The sequence below is a fragment of the Chiloscyllium plagiosum genome, unplaced genomic scaffold (assembly GCF_037043375.1).
Source record: "Chiloscyllium plagiosum isolate Xiang-an unplaced genomic scaffold, Cpla_swu_hap1 HiC_scaffold_22, whole genome shotgun sequence".
Classification (NCBI taxonomy): Eukaryota; Metazoa; Chordata; class Chondrichthyes; order Orectolobiformes; family Hemiscylliidae; genus Chiloscyllium; species Chiloscyllium plagiosum.
In genome coordinates, this window is record NW_028270160.1 from 74,125,826 (window position 1) to 74,150,893 (window position 25,068).

Here is a 25,068-nt window from a genome sequence, read left to right on the forward strand (position 1 = left end):
CCATTCAATGACCCTCAAAATCGTTCAATTGTTCCTTACCAGAATTTACAAATAACAGATCTTGGATATCAAGTTTATAACTTAATAAATTGTTAATTTCTGATTATGTCACTTTAGCAGAACACAGACGATCATAAACCCATGCACTCCTCCAATTCGCACACCAGCAGACAATTAAGAGATAAACTTGTTTAAAATTTTAATTTGCCAGTTGATAACAGTTTCAATGATAAATAGTAGGCCATCATGAAATCCTTTGATGCTGGGTTGTATTACAGGCACAAGAACTATACACCATGTTTGAACTTAAAGTCACCAGTCAATGCGAACAAATTCTGCAGACCTGTGGAGACTAATACTCATTCCCGAAGACTCACATTCTTATCTCAGACCTTTTAACAAGTTAACGACTGGGGAAATAACTAAACAAAGTCAAACCAAAAAGAAGACCAGACCAGTCCAGCAACTTCCAAAGAAGCACTTCCTCCAAGCCCAAAATCCAGTCAGAGCGAGGTCACTCATGGTTTTTGCTTTCTTTCTCACCATTCTCTGTGGTTACCTGCCCGGCAGCATTCCTCTTACTGACTGACCCATTCAATATCCATCCAGCTGTCAGTACCTGAGCAGAACTACATCTCGGTGCTGAAACGTCTGCTGTGTTCAGAGAACAGTAATTCACCTGCATTATCTTTCCTGGCCAGATCCTAACAGCAAACATCAGTCTTTTGTCTCTCCAGTTTTTTTTTTAAAGAAGAACTAGCCACTGTTCAAACTTCAATTCTCAATTTGGACTCACAGTTCCTAACCAAAATGAGAAAAATAAAAAAATAGTGATGGTCACAACACTGATCTTATAGCGTCCAGCTGTTCAGTGCCCACTCGTGCAGTGTTCCAGTAATGCAGTGTCCACTCGTGCAGTGTTCCAGTAATGCAGTGCTCACTCGTGCAGTGTTCCAGAAATGTAGTGCCCACTAGTGCAGTGTTCCAGTAATGCACTGTTCCAGTAATGCAGTGCCCACTAGTGCAGTGTTCCAGTAATGCAGTGTTCCAGTAATGCAGTGTTCCAGTAATGCAGTGCCCACTAGTGCAGTGTTCCAGTAATGCAGTGTTCCAGTAATGCAGTGTTCCAGTAATGCAGTGTCCACTCGTGCAGTGTTCCAGTAATGCAGTGCCCACTCGTGCAGTGTTGAGTATTATTGGTGGATGTGTCCCTGTGAGACTGGGCACAAATAACCCCATCGACCTGTGGCCAACCACTTCAACTCCCCCTCCCACTCCACAATGACACTTCCTGCACCACCAAATCCAAGCTATCTGATGACTGGAGGAAGAACACCTCAACTTCTGCCTTGGGACCCTCAACCACATGACATCAACATTGACATTACTAGTTTCCAAATCTCTCCTCTCCCCCCACCTCATCCCAGATCCAACCCTCCAAATCGGCTCTCCCCTCTTGACCTGACCATCTTCCTTCCTAACTATATGTTCGACCTTCCCCACCGACCAATCACAATCACCCCCCCAGCTGGATTTACCGAGCACCTTTTCAGCTACTTCCCCAAAAGCCCCACCCTCACTCTATTTATCTCTCAACCCCCTTAGTCCTCCACATTCCTGATGAAGGGCTTATACCTGAAACATCGGTTCTCCTGCTCCTCGGATGCTGCCTGACCTGCCATGATTTTCCAGCACCACACATTTTGACTCTCACAGTAACTAATGTTACAGTGCTAAGTCTCACAGTGCCCAGTGTTACAGTGGATAGTATTAAGGTATCCAATCTCCACAGTGCCCAACACTATAGTGCCCAGCCTCACACTGTCTAGTGTTACAGTGGCCATGTTACAGCATGCAGTCTCACTGTGCCTGGCCTCCACAGCAGCCAGTGTTATAGTATACAGTCTCACAGTGCCCAGTTTGACAGTGCCCAGTCTCTCAGTGTTTCTGATGTCTCACCCACCACCCCTACCACCATCACTGAGGTTTAATCTGTCCCAACCTCCAACCCAGCCCCAGTTTTACCAAGTGTCCTGTTTCGGAGATATTCCTCCATGCACTGTACTGCCGTGTTGTCCATGTTGGGGTCAAACTTATTTGCAAAAAAACATCTCTGACGGACCACCCACTGTAGATCTCCTGCCCCATACACACAAACCAAGTGGCGATACCTTCCCGTGCAGGGAGGGTATAGGGCACCCCTCGCAACGTCACCAGCCTCAAAGGACCACTTTACTGCCCGGCCAAGTGTCCTGGTGGCTCCTTGGGTGTATGGGATGGAGCCGGGTACATTGGGCATTATGTGCAGGGTAGCCCACACATGCTCGTCCGGGCTGTAGGTGTCCTCTGACCACTTGAGGAAGGCCTGGATCTCGGCACTGTCAAACACATGGCCAACGAACTCTCTGGAGGCCATGAAGTAGGCGCTGCCCACGAAGATGGAGGTGCTGATGTTCGGCTGGTCTTTCAGTTGCGCCGTCCAGACGACTTGGTCGAGGGTATCATGGTGGTATTGCCAACGTTTCTAAAAGGCAAGCACAAGAGAGAGTGAGAGAGACGAGAAAGTAGAAATGATAGCTTTTCAACTTCGCCTATGGCTTTTTCCCTCCCCAACTCCTCTGCACTCTCCTCGCCCCCAGCTCCAGCAAGATCCATGCACACTCCTTCTCTCAGTTACTCACCTTACAGTGGAGAACAAGGCCATTCAGCCCCTCAGGCCTTTCTCACTCCTATTGCCTATTGCCAGTCACCTGCCTATTTCCCCATATCCCTGCCTCCTAAACCATCTCCCAATGCTCATTCGCTGAGCAAACATAAAACTCATCCTCAAACACTCCCAATGCATCTGGCTCCAAAAATATACTTCAAGCTGTGCCCTCTGGTCATAAAGGTTGAGAGCACCAGAAAAATAAATCCTTCAGCCCATCATGTCTGCACTGGCAAAACAGGCTCCTTGCTACTCCAGTCTCATTTTTCCAGCACTGGGAACATTGTCTTTCATGCCTCACCAGTGCAAAGGAGACACTTTCCTGTGGTCATCAACTCCTGGAATGGAACTTGAACACAGAGCTTTTGCCTTAGAGAGAAGAACATGGTGTGCAGGGATATAGTTCTTTTAAAGTTGCATTGCAGATAGACAGGGTGGTGAAGTAGGTATTTGATACCTTTACCTTCATTGGTCAGTGCATTGAGTATAGGAGTTGGGATGAAATGTTGCAGCTGTAACAGAGATGGATAGAGCTCTGAAAGATAGTGGAATCAAGGGTTATGGGGATAAGGCAGGAACAGGATACTGATTGTGGATGATTAGCCATGATCATAATGAATGGTGGTGCTGGCTCGAAGGGCCGAATGGCCTACTCCTGCACCTATTGTCTATAAGTAGGAGTATCTTTGACTATCTCTGATATGCCTTTGCCATTAACAAGTGTGATCTATTGTCTGTAGAGGACATTGGTGAGGCCACTTTTAAAATACTGCATACAATTCTGGTCGCCCTTCGAAAGAAAGGATGTTGTTAAACTTGAGAGGGTGCAGAAATGATTTACCAGGATGTAGCTGAGATTGGAGGGTTTGAGCTACAGTAAGAGGTTGAATAGACTGGGGCTATTTTCCCTGGAGTGTCGGATGCTGAGGGGTATCCTTACAGAAGTTCATAAAATCTGGAGGAGCATGGATAGATGTTGAAATGATCAGCCGGATGATAGTACACTTCACACAGCTTCCTTTATCACATACATGCAAGAAGACTCAACCAGCCGGGTCAAAGCTCACCCTTGCCTGGAGAGTCTGAAACAGGCAGTTGCAATCACACTTTTACACACAAATCAGCGTTCCCTTTTCACGAATTACATTTTGATTTCAAGCCTTAGCAACACAACTGATCAATCAGATCCTGATCTAGGTATATGACGTTTAGCATTAGATCATTGACCTTAGACTTCTACAACACCTGTTGAGTGTTGTTTCGGTCTTCCTGCCTTCTCACTTAACTGGAGCCAGTTTCAGTAAGCTAGCTAGCTTGCATACATGCTTGGCTGCACTTTTCTGTTGCTGCTCAGAATTGTTTAGCTGACCTCCTTTTCTGTTCTTGCCCCATTTTGATTCCTTCCACGTCGGCTGTATAGCCAAAGGTCTTTTCCCAAGGATGGGGGAGTCCAAAACTAGAAGCATAGGTTTAAGGTGAGAGGGGAAAGACCTGAGGGGTTACGTTTTCACGCAGTGGGTGATGTGTGCCTGGAATGAGCTACCAAGAGGTGGTGGAGGCGGCTGGTACAATGACAATATTTAAAGGGCGTTTAGATGTGAACATTAATAGGAATAGGTGAGAGACATATGTGCCAAAGGCTGGAAAATGGGACTAGGTCAGATTGGGATGACTGGTCAGCGCAGACAGGTTGAACTGAAGGGTCTGTTCCATACTGTATGATGCTATGACTCCATGCTCTCTGGTTATTGAGGTTTAGAGCACCAAAATAATAAGTTGCCCTTCAGCCCATCGTGTCTGCACTGGTCAAAAAGACAAGCTCCGAGCTATTCTCATCCTATTTTGTAGCACTTGGCCCATACTCTTGAGTGTCTCACAATACCAATGAAGACATCTTCCTCTGGCCATCAGTTCCTGGAGTAGGACTTGAATCCAAAGCTCCTCCCACAGAGTGAAGGACACCACACATTAGATTCTCTACAGTATGGAAACAGCCCATTTGGCCCAACAAGTCCACACCAATCCTCTGAAGAGCAACCCATCGACACCCATTACCCTACCCGATATTTACCCCTGACTAATGCACCCGAACACTATGGGCAATTTAGCACGACAAATCTACCTGGCCTGCACATCTTTGTGGATTGTGGCAGGAAAACAGAGCACCCGGAGGAAACCCACGCAGACATGGGGAGAATGTGCAAACTCCACACAGACAGTCACCCAAGTCTGGAATCGAACCCAGGTCTATGGCGCTGTGAGGCAACAGTGCTAACCACTGAGCCACCGTGCCACCCCTTCCACAAGACACAAGACACTTTATTTACATTGTGTCAAAAGATATCTTTTATCCTCGGTCCTTGTGGCATCATGCATGGGAGATATGGATCCTTGAGGAGAAAGTGAGGACTGCAGATGCTGGAGATCAGAGCTGAAAATGTGTTGCTGGAAAAGCGCAGCAGGTCAGGCAGCATCCAAGGAACAGGAGAATCGACGTTTCAGGCATGAGCCCTTCTTCAGGAACATCGAAACATCGATTCTCCTGTTCTTGGAATGCTGCCTGACCTGCTGCGCTTTTCCAGCAACACATTTTCAGATATGGATCCTTGGTTACCAAGGAAAGGATAGATTATCGATGGTATGCAGGAATGTGGATGGTGGAACAGGATCAAACGGGCCAATGGTCTACTCTTGTTCCTTGTATGTATGGGAGCAGATCTTTTTTTTTCATTCAACTTACATCGGAACTTGCCATCATCTCATACAAATGTAGTTTAGGCTTCATTTGCGTTTCAATTCCTCAGATCTCCCTACCAGGCCTTTAACCCAAAATCTTACATCTGCATTCCATTGCACTTGTACAATCGGTGAACAGTGAAGTATATTTCCTTGTCTTCATTAGCGAGTGCTCACCCTGTACCCATTGAATAAACCTCACCCCAATCTCCTTTGTTCCAATGGGAGCATCGTTGACCTTTCCAACTGAGCCATCCAACTTAAACCCTGGCACCATTCTGTGAAATCTCCTCCCTGTCCTGAGGGCCCTCACATCGTTTTAGTCACCGGAAATGACCACAACAATCCAACTGGGGCTAAACCAATTCGAAATGCAGCATAACTCAACCATTTGTTGGCATCAATGCCTCTATTTATGAAGCCTTCTGCTTTTCTACCCTCTTATGGCCTCCCCCATCTTCTAATGTTGATGAATGTTTATCGCCAGATCCCTCTAATCCTTCGCACTCTTTACGATTGTGCCATTACATTTCTATTACCTCTCCACATCCTTCTCCCAAAACATATCACCTTACACTCTTCTGTATTCCCCTCTGACTGGATGCTGTCTGTTCATTGTGGTGACTCTGGACAATTCACATCATCCTCACCATTTGCCAATCCTCCAGGTTTATCATTGCCCCGAATATGGGCATTTTGCCACATACTCCAAGATTGATATCACTGACATATTGAATAAAAGCAGTCGTCTATTTAGGGCTGAGATGCGGAAACATTTAACTTACAGGATAGTGAAGTTATGGAATTCTGTACCACAGAAAGCTGTGGAATTTGAGTCATTGAATATATCCAAGAATGCGATTAACAAATATTTAGGTTTCAAAAGCATCAAAGGCATGGGGAGAAAGTGGTAGTATGGCATTGAGATAGAGGGTTAGACAGGATCATATAGTATGGTGGGCCTCATGGAGGGCCAAATCATCTTCTCCTGCTCCGGGTCTTGATGTTTATATGTCCCAGCTGTGTAGATCATTCCCATCTACCAACCTACCAACGTCTCGTCCAAAACAAGATCCATGAATCAGGGCTTGTATTGTCAATTTTGTTGTCCAGCCATTTTTATCTAGTGCCTAGTGAAACACTTCATTGAATCCAGTTCAGACAACATTCTCTGCATTCAAATTCTCACATCAATGCATGATACGAGGTTGGAGACTTACTTTTTGAAAACCTGCACTGGCTTCGCTTCATTACTTTGATCTAAGGCAGGTTGGTGCGAATTGCAGCCATAATACCAGCATGAATGACAAGTGCATGATATAAAGTAAACTAGGATCCATGCGGTGTGAGCCTTGGAGACACAGGTTCAAGTCGCTTCTGCTCCAGAGTTGTGCGATAACGTCTTTGAACAGTTTCATCAGTAAATGTAAGACCATTAACAAGTCGGGACAGGAGTCGGCCATTTGGTCCCTCCATGTTCTTGCCCTATCCCCGTAACGCTTAATTCCCCAACTGAACAAGAATCTATCCATCTGAGCCTTAAATATATACAAGGACAGCTCTCTGTGGCAAGGAATTCCAAAGATTCACAACCTTCTGAGAGAAGAAATTCCACCTCATCTCAGTCCTAAACTGGTGCCCCTTTATTCTGAGACAATACCCTCCTGGTCCTGGACTCTCCCATGAGGAGAAACATCCTTTCAGCATTTACCCAGTCAAGCCCCTTAATCCTGTCCATTTCAATGAGGTTACCTCTCATTCTTATAAACTCCAGTGAGTAGAATCCTGTTTAGCCTTTTGTTTTTAAGACAATCCCTCCATAATGGGGGCAATCCCACTGAACATTTTCTCTTAACTTCCTCCAATGAAACAACATGTTTTCTGAAATAAGGTGACCAGAAGTGCTCACAGTACTCCGGATGTGCTCTCACAAGCACTTTGCACAGTTGCAGTAAGACCTCCTGACTTTTATACTCCAACCCCCCTTCAAATAAGGGCAAACATTCCACTTCAGTTCTGAAGAAAGGTCACCAGACTCAAAACATTGACTCTGTTTTCTCTCCACGAATGCTACCCGACCTGCTGAGTCTCTCCAGAAATTTCTGTTTTCGTCCAATATTCCATTAGTCTTCCCAATTACCTGCTGCCCCCGTGTGCAAGCTTTCCATGTTTCATTCACTAGTTCCCCCAAGTCCCTTTGTGTTGCAGCTTTCTGAAGCTTTCTCCATTTAAATAATATTCTATTCTTTTGATTTCCCTTCCAAATGAACAACTTCACATTTTCCCACATTGCACTCCATTTGCCAACATTTTTGCCAACTTAACCTATCAATATCTGTCTGTAAAGCACATAAGACAACATTTTTTACTGTAACTCGATTATACATGACAGTAATATATCAGCAAGGTTTGAGAAGGTTTGTAGCTCAGGTTGAGGTTCTAGATGTAGGTTTGCTCGCTGAGCTGGAAGGTTCACTGAAGATGTTGCCTAGTATGGTGACAAAACATCTGAAAATGAACCTTCCAGCTCAACGAGCAAACCTACATCCTGAGTAATATTTCGAATCAACCTCAGAGTACAACGGGATCTTGATCAGATGGGCTAATAGGCTGAGGAGTGTCAGATGGAGTTTAATGTCGATAAATGTGAGGCCATTTTGGTTTGGCAAATCAGGGCAGGAATAATACACTTCATGGTAAAGTCTGGGGAGTGATGATGAAACAAGAGATCTTGGAATGCAGATTCATAGTTTCTTGAAAATGGAGTCGCAGATAGACAGGGTAGTGAAGAAGGCGTTTGCTACGCTTGCCATTATTGGTCAGTGCATTGTGTGTAGGAGTTGGGAGGTCATGCTGTGGCGGAACAGGACATTGGTTTGGCAATTTCTGGAATACAGCATGCAATTCTGGTCTTCCTGCTATAGGAAGGATGTTGTGAAACTTGAAAAGGTTCAGAAAAGATTTACAAGGATGTTGCCAGAGTTGAGTGTGGAAATGCAGGAAATTGGTATGAGATGTGGAATAATTACAGACATGATGGGCTGAAGGGCATCCTTCCGCAAGAATTCTTTAATTCTGTGACTGACGCAGAGGGAGATTAACTTCAAGGTTCATGTTATCAGGAGGGAGACCAAAGCCCTTTCCTTAGCTGAGAGGTCAGAAAACTCTCTACTCTTTACATGAACTAAGGCATAACCTGTCTCCACCAATATCATAGCAAAAGTCAGCCATTCGTCCCTTCAAGTCTGCTCCACCATTCAAGAAGATCACTGCTCTTCTGGTTGCAATTTCAATTCCACATTTCTATCGGTTGCCCCGGGGTCCTTATCTTTTTTTAAAAAAAGGTCACCTTGCTCACCCTTTCATAACTTCATCAACTCAGCCTTCACAACTTTTTACAGAAGAGATTTACACAGTGCAACAGCCCTCTCAGGGGAAAATAATTCTGCAAGGCATTGGTGAGGTCACTTTTGGAGTACTGGGAAAATTTATGATCGCCCTGCTGTTGGAAGGGTGTTGTTAAACTGCAGAATAGATTTACAAAGATGTTGCCTGGACTGCAGGATTTTAATTATAAGGAGAGGCTAGATTGGCTAGGACTTTTCTCACTGGAGTATTGGAGGGTGAAGGGTGACCATATAGAGGTTTATAAAATTGTGGGGGATATCAATAAAAGTGAATAGCCCCAGGATGGGGGAGTCCAAACCCAGAGGGCATAGGTTTAAGGTGAGACCTGAGGGTGGTGCAAGTACGGAGCAAGTTGCCAAAAAGAATTGTTGTAGTGGGTACAATCACAAGATTTAACAGACGACATAAATAGGACAAGTTTCGAGGGATATGGACCAAACACAGGATAATGGGACTAGTTCCAATTAGGATACCTGGTTGGCATGGATGAGTTGGACGAAAGGGTATGTTTCGGTGCTGTAGGACTCTGACGATATCTTATTCTACAAAACATCTTGTCAAACCTGCAAGAGAAAGCAATGTCCCATCAACCACCTTATCATGTCCCCTCAGAGAAATTTATACATTTCAAAAAGATCTCTCAGATTTGCAAACTTAAATGTGTAAAAGCCAATTTGTTCAACCTTCCTTCATAAGATAAACCCTTCATTCCCAGGAAAAAGGCAGATGAAACTTGCTGTCAATGTAATTATTTTAAATGAGAGAAAAATGTACAGACTGCTCTGCCCTCATCAATCCTCTTTGTTACTTCTTCAAAAAACTCAATCAAGTTTGTGAGACTATTTCACTATCAACCTAAGAACAATCCTTTACATGCTCTGAACGAAACTTACATTCTTCTGTTCACTCTTAACTTTTAAGGGGTATCCATGGGCACCCGCATGGGCCCCAACTATGCCTGCCTCTACATCCATCGGCACCATTCTCCACCTTTTCCTCCACTACATTGATGACTGGATTGGCACTACCTCGTATATGCATGAGGTGGTTGAAAAGTTCATTAATTCTATCAACACCTTCCAACCTGACCTCAAATTTACCCGGACAATCTCGGACACTTCCTTCCCCTTCCTGGACCTCTCCATCTCTGGCAACCGACTAACCTCGGACATCTACTACAAACCCACCAACTCCCATAGCTACCTGAAATACACCTCCTCCCACCCTGCCCCTGTAAAAACACTATCCCTTATTCCCAATTTCTCTGCCTCTGCTGCATCTGTTCCCAGGAGGACCAATTCCACCACAGAACATCCCAGATGGCGTCCTACCTCAAAAACTACAATTTCCTCTCCCACATGGTTGACAATGACCTCCAGTGCATCTGCTCCATTTCCTGTACCTTCACCCTTGAACCACACCCCTCCCAACGCAACAGGGACAGAACCCCTTGGTCCTCACCTTCTACCCCACCAACATCCGGATACATTGCATTATCCTCCACCACTTCTGCCACTTACAAACAGACTGCACCATTAGGGACATATTTCCCTCTGCACTCCATCTGCATTTCAGAGACCATTCCCTCTGCAACTCCCTTGTCATATTCACACCCCCTAAAAACGCACCCTCCCCTCCTGGCACCTTCCCTGGCCTCTGAAAACCTGCACTCACACCTCCCACTCACCTCCGTCCAAGGCTCCAAAGGATCCTTCCACATCTGACAGAAATATACTTGTACCTCCACCAATGTCATCTACTGCATCCATTGCACCCGATTGTGGTCTCCTCTACATCGGGGAGACAGAACTCTGACTTGTGGATTGTTTCAGAGAACATCTCTGGCACACCCACACCCACCAACCAACCCCACTGCCCCGTGGCTGAACACTATAACTCCCCCTCCCACCAAGGGCATGCAGATTCTGGGCCTCCTCAATCACCAAACCCTTACCAGCTGACACCTGGATATTCCACCTTGGAACCCTGCAACCAGGTGGATCAATGTCGATTTCAGTCGTTTCCTCATTTCCCCACCCCAACTTATCGCAGTGCCAAGCCTCCAACTCAGCACCACCCTCCTGACCAGTCCATCTTCCTTCCCACCTGTCCACTCCACCTTCCACAACCTCTTCTCCCCCCCCCCCCCGCATACCTTCATCTATCTATCACATTCCCAGCTACCTTCCATCCCCAGCCCCACACCCATCCCACTTATTTCTCAACCCCCTGGTCCACAAGCCTCATTCCTGATGAAGGGCTTATGTCCGAAACATTGATTCTTCTGCTCTTCAGATATTGCCTGACCCGCTGTGCTTTTCCAGTGCCACACTCTTGTCTCTGATCTCCAGCATCTGTAGTCCTCACTTTCTCCTACACTCTTAACCTACCTACATTCCTGTATACTCTCCTAATCAGTCTATATCCCTCCTTATCCCTATCCCAGGCCCAGCCCTCTCTTTCTACCCCATCCCTTTCACCTGACCATCTTCCTTTCCACCCATCTGCTCCACCCCACCCACTGTCCAATCACAGCCACCTCCCCCCTGCATCCACCAATCGCCATCCCACCCACCTTTCCCCAGCCCCACACCCCCATTTATTCTGCAGCCCCTTCCTCTCCCCGGGTTCTGATGAAAGTTCCGACCTGAAACGTCAATTGCTCTTCTACTCTGTTTTCAGCTCAACTCTCCAACTCCTCTATATTCCTTTGTACATTCTGAACCTCCCTCCATGCAAATGAACTGTTTTAACAACCCTTTCTCCCTTTGTACAGGCAGGAGTGAAGGACTGGAGGGGAGAGAGAGAGAGAGAGATGATGGAGGGAGGGAGGGAGGATGGAAAACACTTAGATGAAGAGAGGTCCAGCAGACAGGAAGGCGGTTACCTTTTTGAACCCTGGTGCAGGATCCGACTCAATCACGTTGGAGCCGTTCAGAGCTCTGAGGCTGCGGACTATCTCCCGGTTGGTCTTCAGGGGGAAGTCTTGGCCACACACATTGATGAAGTACCTCCAGGGGACAGGGCTCTCCAGCAGCTCCTTCATGCAGTTGAGATCCGCCTGAACTCTGCTCCAGCCAGCATAGGTGACCCACTCCAGCTTGGCTGCGACAAAGACATTGTGAAAACACGAAGCGATGGCCCGAACGGCCGCATGAAATTGACTCGGGGATTTGCGGTCCACGTGGATACAGTAGACGTTCTGTGGGGCGTAAATGCTCCGCAGAAGCCTCTCGAACATCTCAATGCTCTGGTGGATGACCATGGAGTAAGCCAAGGGGAAGTGTTCCTCCTCAGGGCTCAGGGGGACAGTGATATACTTGCGGGCCCTCACAAACAATCTGCAATTTCGGGTCATGTTCAGATAATCTCCCTCAGTGACGGCTTGGTGCTTGAGGGAGACAGTAATGGAGTTGAGGAGGGCCCTTTCCACCTCCTGCCTGTCCCCTGGATGATCTGCCAGCAGGTGGAGTTCTCCTCGACCAGCAGAAGGTGTTCCTGCATTGGACTGGCGCCTGGTTTCACCAGCCTGAGGGTCAGCCGGCCCCCTCCTCTATGGACCAGCAGCCATTGGCACAACAAGACCACACTGAGCACACACAGCGCTGATCTGAGGCACAACCAGCGGGTACAACCCTGGCTCAGCTTGGGCATAGCACTTTCCAGAGGGCAGTGTCCTCAGCCTATAGGCGATAGGCAAATGCAGATTGGATGCTCTCTGTGCTGGGCAGCACTGCCTCCACCAGGCCGTGGGGAAGGAGTGACTGCAATTTGCTGGAGAGGTCGCAGCAGCCAGTCCCCTCTCCTTGTCTTTCCTTTTCCCAAGATTCAACGAATGACTCCGACTTTCACTCCCTCTCCCCCGGAACTGCTCTCCCTCTGGAATTCCTCTCTCACTTTAACACCTCTCCCTCTCTCTGTGACCCCTTTGTAACCCCTCTCCCTCTATAACCCCTCTCCCTTTGTAATCCCTCTCCTCCACTAACTCATCCCTTTCCCTCAATAACTCCTCTCTCTCTTTCCTCCTCTCTCTGTCCCTCTGTAACTCCTCTCTCTCTCTCTCTCTCACTAACTCCTCTCTTTCTCTGTCCCTCAGTAACTCCTCTCCTCCCTCTCCCTCTGTAACTCTCTCTCTCTCGGTAACTCCTCTCTGTCTCTCTCGGTAACTCCTCCCGCCCTCCTCTGGTTGAAACCCAGCCAATGTTCCGTTGTTTCTCTGTCGGAGTCCGGGCTCCTCTCGCTCCTGTCTGCCTGCCTGACTACAGGCGTTTCCTTCCCCGGTCTCTGCTTCTCTCCGGCCGTTCCTGGACCGGTATTGCCCGGGTGAAGTAAACGAGAGGATCGCGATGGTGTGCAGTCTGGATCGGAGAACCTACAACCATAGAGACACAGAGCCAGCCAAGTCCTATTGGACCCACGCCCCAGCCTGAGCTGGGATGCTCTTTCAGGAAGGAACCTGCCATCGAGCCCACAACAATGTGGGAGGGGTAACCCTTGGATGAAGAGAGACCAGGAGACGGGAAGGTGGTTACCTGTTTGTATTGTGACTCTTAACTGCCGTTGGGCTATTAGGGATGGCCAATAAACACTGGCCTGGCTAACGGTGCCCCCCACCCCATGAATTTATTTGAAAAAAAGTGGCAATAGTAAATCAAATTAAATCAAACTTCACCACCCGTCATCTCTCTCTCTCTCTGATGCGAAATTGGAATTATGGTGATTTGACCGTTCATAATAAAGCAGTGAACCTGAGCACAGCAAGTTGATATGAATCCAAAAAAAAAATGCCCCTGGCTGAAAGTGGCTCAGAGGTTAGCATTGCTGGAACACAGTGCCAGGAACCAGAGTTTGATTCCAGCCTTGGGTGGCTGTGTGGAGTTTTGCATGTTGTCTGCTTGGGTACCCTTCGGGTGCTCTGATTTCAAAGATGTTCAAGTTAGGTGGATTGGCCATGCTGAATTGCCCATAATGTCCAGGCTAGGTGGGTTACCATATCCCCACACACACACATACACACACAGCAGAACACTCCTGCAGGTTTAGGCAATGCTCAATCTAATGCAACATCCTGGTGGATCTCCTTTGCCCCCCCCTCCAGTACAATCACATCCTTCCTATAATGCGGTGACCAGAACTGCACACAGTATTCCAGCTGTGGTCTCACCAAAATCCTGTAAAGCTCCAACACGACACCTCCCTGCTTATGTATTCAGTGGCTTTGATCCTTCTTAATTCCCTTACCTGCCTATCCTGCTGGCTTCACGGATGGCTGGACACACAAACCAGGATCTGTCTAATCTTCTGTGCTTGCCAGGGTCCTCCTATTTAACGTGTACTCCCTTGCCATTTTAGTCCTCCGGAAATGCATGTCACAGAAATTTGGGCATTCAGTAGCACAGAATGGAGAAAAAAAATGACTGGCATCAAGACCTGGCATCTTTTAAGCATTGTAACTGTGCCCACATACATTCCATCACAAACCACTCTGGGGAAAAAAGAGTTGCTCCTCAATCTTTAATTTTTTTTCCTCTGACCTTACAAACATGGCCCTGAGTCTGAACTCCCCCACACTAGGGAAAAGACCCTTGTCATTCACTGTCATGATTTTATAAACCTCAACAAGGTCACCCCTCAATTTCCTATGCTGCAGTGAAAAACACGTACAGTTCTGATGTGGATCCTTCAGAGAGGGGACAGAATATGTTTACCAGGACGTTGGCTGGAATGGGGGAATTTTACCTGTGAAGAAAGATTGGATAGACTGGGTTTGTTTCCACTAGAATGCAGGAGGTTGAGGGGTTTGTAAAATTGTGAATGGGCATGGATAGGGTGGAAAGTATGAGGCCTTTTCTCAGGGTGGAAGAGTCAGTTACTCAGGGACACAGGTTCAAGGTGCAGGGGTCAGGGGGGTGTTCAAAAGAGATATGTGAGGCATGTTTATCATGGAAAGGGTGGTGAGTTCATGGAACACACTGCCAGAACAAACAATGGAAGCAGACACAATTGTAGCTTTCAAGAAGCATCCAGCAGCAGGCATGAATAGGAAGGGAACAAGGGAATACGGATCCTGTAAGTGAAGACAATTTTAATATGGAAGGCAAAATGTGTCAGTGCAGGCTTGGATGGTTGAAGGGCCTGTTCCTGTGCTGTAATGTTCTTTGTAAAATGTCCCCAGCCTCTCCAGTCTATTTTTATATCTCAAACCCTGCACTCCTGGCAACATCCTGGTGAATCTTTTCTGAACCGTCTCCAGTTTAATAATATCCTTCCTACAGCAGCGTGAGCAGAACAGGACACAGTCTTCCAGAATTGGCCTTACCAACTTCCTGTCTAACCTCAGCACACCATCCCAACTCCAATATTCAGAGAGCTGAACAATGAAGGTCATCACACTCCAGCAGGCATTGTTTCACCCTGACTCCCCTTGTAACTGTCCACATCTCGCTGGGACACTGATGTGAAACATCTTGGCTCTTTGACTGATTCGACCAAGTCTCATTTCCTACTGTTCCTGTGTATCCCTCAGAACACGAATGTAATGTGCATTCCCATGGCAACATCACAATGACAGACTTGTTTGTGGATTCACATGAAGTGGGCATCACTGACTGGGACAGCCTTGTTACCCATCCCCCTAATCTCTACGGCATAAATGATAAGGAACTCTCCTCTTTAACTCCACTGTCCTTGTGTTTTAAGAACCCTGACCACAAATGCAAAGTCACATGGGGAGAGAGCTCCAGGATTCTGTCCCAGAAAAACTGAACGAAGGATGGTTAATTTCAAAGTTTGGATTAAGGGTGAAAGGGATAGTAACTGCAGAAGGAGTAGTGTCATATTGCTGGCCTTGTCTTCAAGGTGATATTGATGTTGGGTTTACAAGGTGCTGTTGAGGGACCCTTCCTGAATTACTCTAGTAAATCCATAGGTTTGTTTCCAGGAAAAATGGACAGGATTCATCAGAGAAGGGAAATGCAAATTGCTCAAAGTCTTATGAGATGATAACATGGAGGGCCCAAGCAGCTGAAGGCCGGTGGAGTGATGGAATTAGGGGATGGTCAAGAGGCTGGAATCGCAGGAGGGCTGACATCATGGAGTGATAATGAGCAATTGATGTTACAGCTAAGAGAGGGTTATTGGGACTGGAGGAGGTTTCAGAGATAGGGTGGGGTGTAGGGGGTGAAGGAGGTTCTGGAATTAGGGAAGGTGTCAGGGCTGGATGAGGTTACAGAGATAGGGAGGAGTGTACTGGGTGGAGGGGTTACAGAGTCATAGAGATGTACAATGCAGAAACAGTCCCATCAATCCAACTCATCCATGCCGACCAGTTCTCCTAACCTAATCTTGACTCAATTGCCCGCACTTGGCCCATATCCCTCTGCACCTTTCTCGTTATATATCAATCCAGATGCCTTTTAAATGCTGTAATTGTACCAGCCTCCACCACTTCCTCTGGCAGCTCATTCCATACACGCACCACTCCTGAGCCCATTGGCCCATCTCATCAAGATCCTGTTGTACTCTGAGGTAACCTTCTTTGCCATCCACTACACCTCTAGTTTTGGTGTCATCTGCAAACTTACTAACTGTATCCCCTATGTTCACATCCAAATCATTATATAAATGATGAAAAGCAGTGGACCCAGCACCGATCCTTGTGGCACACCACTGTCACAGGCCTCGAGTCTGAAAAGCAACTCTCCGCCATCGCCCTCTGTCTTTTACCTTCAAAGTCAGTTCTGTATCCAAATGGCTAGTTCTGCTTGTACTCCATGAGATCTAACCTTGCTAACCAGTCTACCATGGGGATCCTTGTCGAACACCTTACTGAAGTCCACATAGATTGCGTCTACCGCTCTGCCCTTATCAATCCTCTTTGTTACTTCTCTGAACAAACTCAGTCAAGTTAGTGAGACATGATTTCCCACACACAAAGCCATGTTGACTATTCCTAATCAGTCCTTGCCTTTCCAAATACATGTAAATCCTATCCGTCAGGATTCCCTCTAACAACTTGCCCGCCACCAATGTCAGGCTTCCCGGTCTATAGCTTCTCTCAGCTTTAAAGCATCACCTTTTCATTCTGAGGTTATGTCCTCTGGTTCTCGTCTCTCCTACTCGTGGAAACACCTTTCCATATCCAGCCTATCACGGGGCCTCAGTATTCTGCAAGTTTCAATCAGATCTCCCTCACTCTTCTGAACTCCATTGAGTCCAGACCCAGATCCTCAGCCACTCCTCATGTGACAAATCTTTCATTCCTGGGATCATTCTTATAAAATGCCTCAGGAATGCTCTTAACCTACTGTTGTGAGAGATGACATTACACTGAATTACATATTTTGACTGCAGGCTATAAAACCACCGAACTTTAGCAGCAAGCTATGTTAATGTCCCTTTCTCACTGACTGCTGCTATCTCCTCAACAGTTTGAAGGGTCTATGATGTGTAGATACTAGACAGTACAAACTGAGCGGACACATCTCTCTGTAATGAGAACAACGCATGGTCGACTCAGACTATGTGGACTTTACCTTTACCTTCACCAAGCATACATTAATATGATTAAGAAAACATTTACTCAACAACAGGAATGTTGGATGATTACAAAAATAACTTGGTCCACATATATTTTGCCTGAACCATGGTTGCTACCATATCACCAAAAACAATTATACATGAGGAAGTCTAAACCCAGTTTATTCATCCAAGACGTGTGTTGCAATTCAGTTCTTTCTGTTTTCTTGTCTTTGACAGTGCATTACCCTACAATGTAGGTATGTCTGCTCTCATGTATGTTCACCCTGTTCAATGTCCTTGTCTTTATCTTCATCTTCACTCTCAGAAGATTACTGCTGATCCCCTATTTCCTCTGCCGCCAGTCCACACCCTGTTTGTCAACTGCACTTGAGAAAGGCATAGTGCACCATTTCTGATCTATACTGCAATGCTCCACTGGAGCTTCCAACTCAGCTTGAAGTGGTTGAGTTATGATTGTTCAACTATGGCCCTTATGGAAACATGGGCAGTATTGTATCTTCATTTTGCCGTTGCCTCAGGGACGCACTAGCACCTTGATAACATTCATAGACCCTTATTTCAAGGAGATTGGAGTGTAAGAGTAGGGAAGACTTGCTGCAACTGACAAAGGTACTGGTGAGACCACACAGAGTCATACAACATGGAAACAGACCGTCTGTTCCAACAAAGCCTTGCCGAACATTATCCCAAACTAAACACGTTCCACCTGCCCGCTCCTGGCCCATAGCCCTCCAACCCTTTCCCACTCATGTACTTATCCAAATGTCTTTTAAATCTTATAATTGTACCCACATCCTCCCTTTTCTCAGGAAGTTCATTCCACATGCGAACCACCCAATGCATAAAGAAAGTTCCTCATCTTTTTAAAATCTCTTTCCTCTCACTTTAAAAATGTGCCCCCGTAGTCTTGAAACACCCACCCTTGGGAAAAGACAAGTAGCATCAACTCTATCCATACCCATCATTCTTTTATAAACTTCTATCAATCTCGAGTAATGTGGGCAGTTTTGGTCCCTTTGTTTGGGGAAATTTCATTGGAGGCAGTTGAGAGAAGGTCTACTCGGCTAATCCCCAGAGAGCAGGCATTGTCTAAATAGCAAATGCTAAACAGGCTGGGACTCTACTCACTGGAACTTGGAAGATCTAACTGAAAAATATGGGATTCTTAAGGGGTCTTACAGGGAAAATGCTGAGAGGAGGTTTCTTGTCATGGGGGAGTCTAGGACCAGAAAGCATGGTCTCAGAATCAAGGGGTGCCAGTTTAAGACTGAAATGAGGAAGAATATCTTCCCTTTGTGTCTTTGAAAGTCCTTGTCACAGTGCCCCCTGTCAGAGCTGAGTCCTTGTGTATAGTTAAGGCTGAGATGGATAGATTCTTGATCAGTCAGGGAATCAAGGCTTCCAGGGAAGGTGAAAGTGAGGAATGTTGGATCAGTCACGATCCTATAGAATGGTGGACCAGGATCAAGAACTTAAGGGCCTACTCCTGTTCCTGTTTCTTATGGCATTATTGTCATGTGGTCATGCTGAGCACTAACCCACTGTTCTGGAAATCATGGTGTCGAATACTACCACAGTAATGGTGAAATATGAATTCAATAAAATCTGGATTTAAAAACTACCCTGTGATGACCATATAACCATTGTTGATTCTCAGATTACAGGTTTATTAGTGAAATTCCAGATCCATGGCAATTCCGTTGGCTCTTAACTGACATCTGAAATAGTCAAGTAAGACACTCAGTTCAAAGGTAATAATGGATGGAAAACAAATGGCAGCCTTACCAAAAAAGCCACATCCCAGGAAAGAATAACAAGAAAAGAAACATGTTATGAACCAAATTTAGAGAATTTTTCATTTAATTCCCTGCAGCTCTTCTTCTGTGGCCCAAGGTCTTTGGAAGGAGGCAGGATCTCGGGACTTGTCTTCTACATCAACATCATGGCAGCTCCAAGATGGTCTGAAACAATCCTTCAAACTCTGGCATCGATGGTTCCATATAAGTTAAACATTGTTGAAGTGACAAAACCTTTCCACTCTCCAGCTCTGCAGGTTGGTGATAGGGCAGTCTGAAAGCAATATGGGTACAGGCTATGGCACCCTACAGCTGAGGGAAGGTAGTGATGGCAGAGAATCCCACTGCCCAGGTTGCTTGGCTGTCCTTGTTATGGGTGAATGATGTAATCAAGTGTAATCTGGAGAAAGAGGCATCAGTGACAGCTTGGATGTATTTGCAGGTCTGAAAATGTGTTGCTGGAAAAGCGCAGCAGGTCAGGCAGCATCCAGGGAACAGGAGAATCGATGTTTCGGGCATAAGCCTTCCTGAAGAAGGGCTTATGCCCGAAACATCGATTCTCCTGTTCCCTGGATGCTGCCTGACCTGCTGCGCTTTTCCAGCAACACATTTTCAGCTCTGATCTCCAGCATCTGCAGACCTCACTTTCTCCTGCATTTGCAGGTCGCCTCAACTGGGAGATGCTACAAAAGACTCGATGTAAAATATATGTGTGTGTAAAATGTATGGGATTTTGAACTAATGACAAATATGTTTTGTCCTAATTACTTGAAAGCACTTAATAATTATCTAGGTATGTTTTTCTGGAACCATGACTTAAAGGTGGAATGTGCCTCCTGGAATAATGATGGTTATTTGTTATATTGTGCTAGTTTGTAAGAAAAATCATTGACAGATTTTGTTCTGAGCAAGGATCACTGGACCCAAAACATTAACTCCTGATTTCTCTCCACAGATGCTGCCAGACCTGCTGGTTTTTTTTTTGTTTTTGGAATGACTGCAGTTTTTGAATAGGAAATGGGACTTTACTTTGTGTTTTGAAATATTTTATAATACATTGCAAATAGAAAGGAAAACAAAGAACTGCAAATGGAACTGGAGTTCTGAAAGAACCAAATTCAAAACATGCCTGAGAAATTCAGAGGCTCTGGTAACATCTGTGGCAAGAGAAACACAGTTAACACTGAGTCTAGTGTGGCTGTTCCTCAGAACTCTGTTTCTCTTTCTATGGATGCTGTCAGACCTGCTGAGTTTCTCCAGCATTTTCGATGTTTGTTTTGATTTCCAACATGCACAGTTTTTGCCTTTAGTCAGATCTGAAGATAAAGCTGTTCATATCTGTGTCTTAGGGGACACTGTTTGCAAGTAATCCATGGCTGATACATTAAACAATAAAGACATTTGAGAGTGCAGGTGGGAGACAATTTAAAACAAGGAAAAAGAGTAAGTGCTGAGGGAATGCAGCAAGTTTGCAGCGTCTGTGGAAAGAAAGACAGACAGAGTTAACATTTTGAGTTCAATGTTCAGATTTCATGACAATTTAAGGTCTCCTCTGAATGACAGAACCTCCCACTAGTTCTGTTCTGGTGGCTCAGGACTGATGTTCATGTTCAAGTTTTGTACAAGGGCCAGATCCTACTCAAATGGCTACAGTTTAAGCAGTTAAAGCCTGTGTAAATTTTGGGAATTAATATGAGGGTTTTGCAATTAAAGCCCAGCTACCAAGCCAAATCAAGCTACAATTGAAAATAATGCATTTCCATTGGCTCAGAACAAGGCAAACAAACAAAATAAATTAATTGCAAGAATGTTTCATCATTGAGTTTAGTCTGCCCTTCCCTCTGAACATAATAAAACTGCAATGAACAATGCACCTGTTTCTAGAATTTGTTTTATTTCAACAATAAATACTTTGTACAGTGAGCAATAAAATCTTGCTGAGGACACAGGACAGTGAATATTTTCTCTGTGCTGACATTTGAAACACAGATGGAAGTGATATGGGATATTTTGGAACTATCATGGTCCCTGGATCACTAAAGATTAGCTATGTAAGTAAGATACATATGGAAATGCTGATGATATGACTTGCACGTTTCAAATTCCCATGACCTTCTGTCGACCCCTCTCCCTGACCATCAAGAACACCCAAGGCTTAACACCCAGCTCCCTGTGTACCAGCTCCCCAGCCTGTGATATCCTACCTTGGTTTATTTAGACATTTCAAAGCAATCCTCTGCCTTCTGCACTGAGTTTCAGTCACAGACATTGCAAAGTCCTCGTTAGTTTCCTGGCAGCTGTTTGCTAAATCTAGGCTTCAACCACCTATTGGGTAACTAAACTCCTGATAGCATCATCACACACACTGAATCCCCTTTCCCATCTATCATCTGTTCCTTTGTCCATGTGATTACTATCCAAACCCACACATTACCTTCTGAATACTCAGTGACCGAGTGAGTAAGCTAACCTCCAGATCCAGTCCCACAAACCTCCAGACCCTCTGAACCCTGTCAGCTGAAACTACAAACATACATCATGGATCATCTGATTTCAGCCCCACCCCTTACCCTCCCCTTATCTGACCTGTCAAACACTTTGACTGTTAGAACCATCCTCCAAACCAGAACTGACCAGAAAACACCACCACCCACACATTCTAATTACTCCCACCAACTGGACTCTGCAATTCAACCTCAACCATCCAGCTTTTGCCCCCAAACAGACACAATTACCCCCATTGAAATGCATTGACACAATAGAGTCAGGCCCGATTATACTGCCCCTTTTCCCAACTATCCGGATACACTCAAGGCAGAATGACCAGCTCATCCTTGTACCAGCTCAGCAATCTGCATTATCCAATCTTCGTTTATTTATCAAAGCCATCCTCTGAAATGTGAAGGAAGGATGTGACTCAGGAAACACATAGATTTGACAACAATCTTCTGTGAAGATTGCAGCTCTGTATCAGCTGAGCGACAGAATTCCATGATTATGTGCGATGAATCTGTCACAGTCACATTCCATCAAGTTGCTCTGGAGAGTTTCAGAGATCAGAACTCTGGGTCGGGGACAGAATTGTCACATTCGATGGATTTCCAACCAGAATTCTTGAGACCAAAGTTTGGTTTCTGGTCACTGGATTCAAAACGTTAACTCTGATTTCTCTTCACAGATGCTGCCAGACCTGCTGAGCTTTTCCAGCAATTTCTGTTTTTGTTTCTGATTTACAGTATCTGCAGTTCCTTCCATTTTATTTGGTTATCAAGGACCTGAATGCTCAGCAATTGTCCAATATAAAATGTTCAAATAGCCAATCACTACGAGACAGAGACTAACAGTTAATAAGTCTGTTGTCCACCTGTAAACTTGTGAAATACTGACTCTCTTTGTTGCTGTGCTGCGTAACTGACTTACTCAAGGGCTAATGCAACAGGCCAGACAGACAGTAAGTCAGGTGGCATGTGAGACAGTATTGAATGCCCATTGAATGCTCATTGGCATTTGGTGCTAAAAGTTTGGATTATGACGCAGTCTGGATAAATTAGATATTGCAAACAGGAGATAATCAAATGGACAGTCACTATTTTCAATAATATAAAAGAAAGAACTGTGGATGTTGGAAATCTGAGACACAAATAGAAATTGCTGGATATTTCTCTCTGCATTCTCTCTACAAATGCTGCCAGACCCATGGAGTTAACATTTTGACCCTTTTGCAGAATTGGACTTGAAATGTTAACTCTACTTTCTCTCCACTGGCTTCAATAAGCAGCTCTTCCACCCCCATTTTGGAGCAGATATTTTAATCTTCATTTGCTGAGTAACATCAACTCAGACAGCTCAGTTTCCAGATATGAAAGTTTGTGTTTTGGAAATGTGCATGCAATTTAAATCCCTCTCATTTGCCCTGTTGAAAAGACTTTGGCTTCTTTTGATGAGCAACATAAAGACAGACCGTTTTCCCAAGATACAAATATAAATGGTTTCTGTTCATATGAGCCTGTCCAATATGTTTGTATTTAAACAAATCAAAATAATAGCTCTGTATCTGAAAGTGGGCAGCTTTTGTGTCAACTTAAACAAATCCATAGCACACATTGATGTAAATAAATACAGCATGAGGACAGTTAGGGGAAAGCAGCCACTCAAGGGGCTGATCGATAGGCCCCCTGATGTGAGACATGAAGAGATATTGGCTGCTTGTGATAGTGAGATGGCAATCATCATTGCTGACTTGAATCTACACAAAGACTGTGTAAATCAGGTTGGCAGCAGTAACGTGGATGAGAGGTTATTGATGACCTTCGAGAAAGTATCTTAAAGCTGCGTGTTCTGAAGCAACCAGACAGAAGGTTATGTTATTATCATCTTATTGATACTGTGTAATGTGACAGGATTTATGAAACAATCTCAGTGTAAAGGCTCTCCTACGTAGCAGCCATCACAATATAATTCAATTTTACATCCAATTTGAATGGACGAAGATTGACTCTGAGGTAAGTATTTCAAAATTAAACAAGGTCCACTCTGCGGGCTTGTAAACGAAGCCAGCTGAAGTGAATGGCATAACTGGCTCAGAGAGAGATCAGTAGAGACAGTGATGGCAGAGATTTAAGAGGATACCTCAGAATATTCAAATGAAGTATATTCTGACTGAAACAAGAGACTTTAAAGGGAGGACTCGCTTTCTGTGGTTGACTGAAAAATTGAAGAAACCATACAACTTGAGGATATTGCAAAGATGGGTGGCAGGTCAGATGATTGATTAGAAAATAAAGCATGGCAGAGAAAACGGTTAATTAGAAGGAGGAAATTGGAATCTCAGAACCCAACTCAAAATCTTAAAAACAACAAAGCAAGACTTTCCATGGGTATTTAAAAACAAAACATGTACGGAATGTGAGTGTCACTCCTCTGGCGAGTGAGAATATGGAGTTATTGGTAGATGATAGGGGGCAAAAAGTGCAGAGCTGGAAAAACACATCAGGTCAGACAGCATCCAAGGAGCAGGTGAATCGATGTTTCAGGCATAAATCCTTCATCCATAGATGTTAAGGAAATGGCAAATTAAATGAATAAGTACTTTGCTTCTATCTTCACTATAGAAGATACAAAAAGCATTTCAGTAATAGTGGTAAGACACTGTTTTGCTGACATTGAAACTTCAGGCCAACTGTGTCTGCATGCTGACTCAGAACTGAGCACATGCACAGTTCCAGATTGTCTGCATCATCATCCCAATCTCCCTCACCCTCTTCCCTCCTCTCTGAGTCTGAACATCACCACCATTCTCCGCACCACCTCCACCAGCCCCAACCACTATCAGACTGCACATCAATCTCTCTCTTCTCCAGGTCACAATCTCTCTCTCACCCTCAGACTTTCTCTCCCACCCCCACTCTATCCCTCCAAATCTCAACATCCAGTGAAACTGAGCAGACATGGAAAGAAGATGCATGATTGAAACACTTCAACCAATCGCATTCACCCATGCATGAGCAAGCATCTCCCTGGAGAATACTGCATGTACTCCTCAGTGTCAACCCAACTGTAAGTCAGGAAGTAGGAGGGAGGGATGACCACAATGTAATTACAGTCACTAAGGAGGCTGGACTCAGTCAAACTGATAATAGGTCTCATCACCTTCTGTCTTCATCCCAGAGTCTTAAAAGAGGTTGTTAATTTGGTTGTAGATGCATTAATGCAAATTCTTTGAATTTCCCAAGATTCATTAGACTTCACTCAGTCAGAGATCATTTAGTAAATTAGATTAGATTATATTACATTACAGTGTGGAAACAGGCCCTTCGGCTCAACAAGTCCACACCGACCTGCCGAAGTGCAACCCACCCATACCCCTATATTTACCCATTA

The 25,068-nt window shown here is 45.1% G+C and overlaps 1 protein-coding gene and 1 long non-coding RNA gene across 3 annotated transcripts in view; one reads left to right on the forward strand and one right to left on the reverse strand.

The window, feature by feature from the left end:
- LOC148146054 (uncharacterized) overlaps positions 1–25,068 on the forward strand; it is a 54,084-nt gene that overhangs the window by 17,339 nt on the left and 11,677 nt on the right. Inside the window, exons 1-2 of one of the 2 annotated variants that reach the window (XR_015760983.1) lie at positions 13,239–13,375; positions 19,266–19,445. This is a non-coding gene — a long non-coding RNA (uncharacterized LOC148146054). Of the gene's footprint in view, positions 1–13,238; positions 13,376–19,265; positions 19,446–25,068 lie in introns of those variants that run through there. The other variant, XR_015760984.1, reaches the window with a different exon arrangement.
- Positions 1,973–12,295, reverse strand: LOC148146055 (beta-1,3-galactosyl-O-glycosyl-glycoprotein beta-1,6-N-acetylglucosaminyltransferase 3-like). The gene is made up of 2 exons (XM_087999169.1): positions 11,739–12,295; positions 1,973–2,524 (listed from the first exon to the last, which is right to left on the reverse strand). Exons 1-2 carry the CDS (start codon positions 12,207–12,209, stop codon positions 1,988–1,990), a joined length of 1,008 nt encoding a protein of 335 aa, XP_087855295.1. The 5' UTR covers positions 12,210–12,295; the 3' UTR covers positions 1,973–1,987.

Bases quoted from the DNA above. Each gene is read 5' to 3' on its own strand.
- LOC148146055 (XM_087999169.1), bottom strand. From the start codon at position 12,209: ATGACCCGAAATTGCAGATTGTTTGTGAGGGCCCGCAAGTATATCACT. The intron at 2,525-11,738 runs GTAACCGCCTTC...CTTGCCTTTTAG, and splicing joins CTGCACCAGGGTTCAAAAAG to AAACGTTGGCAATACCACCA.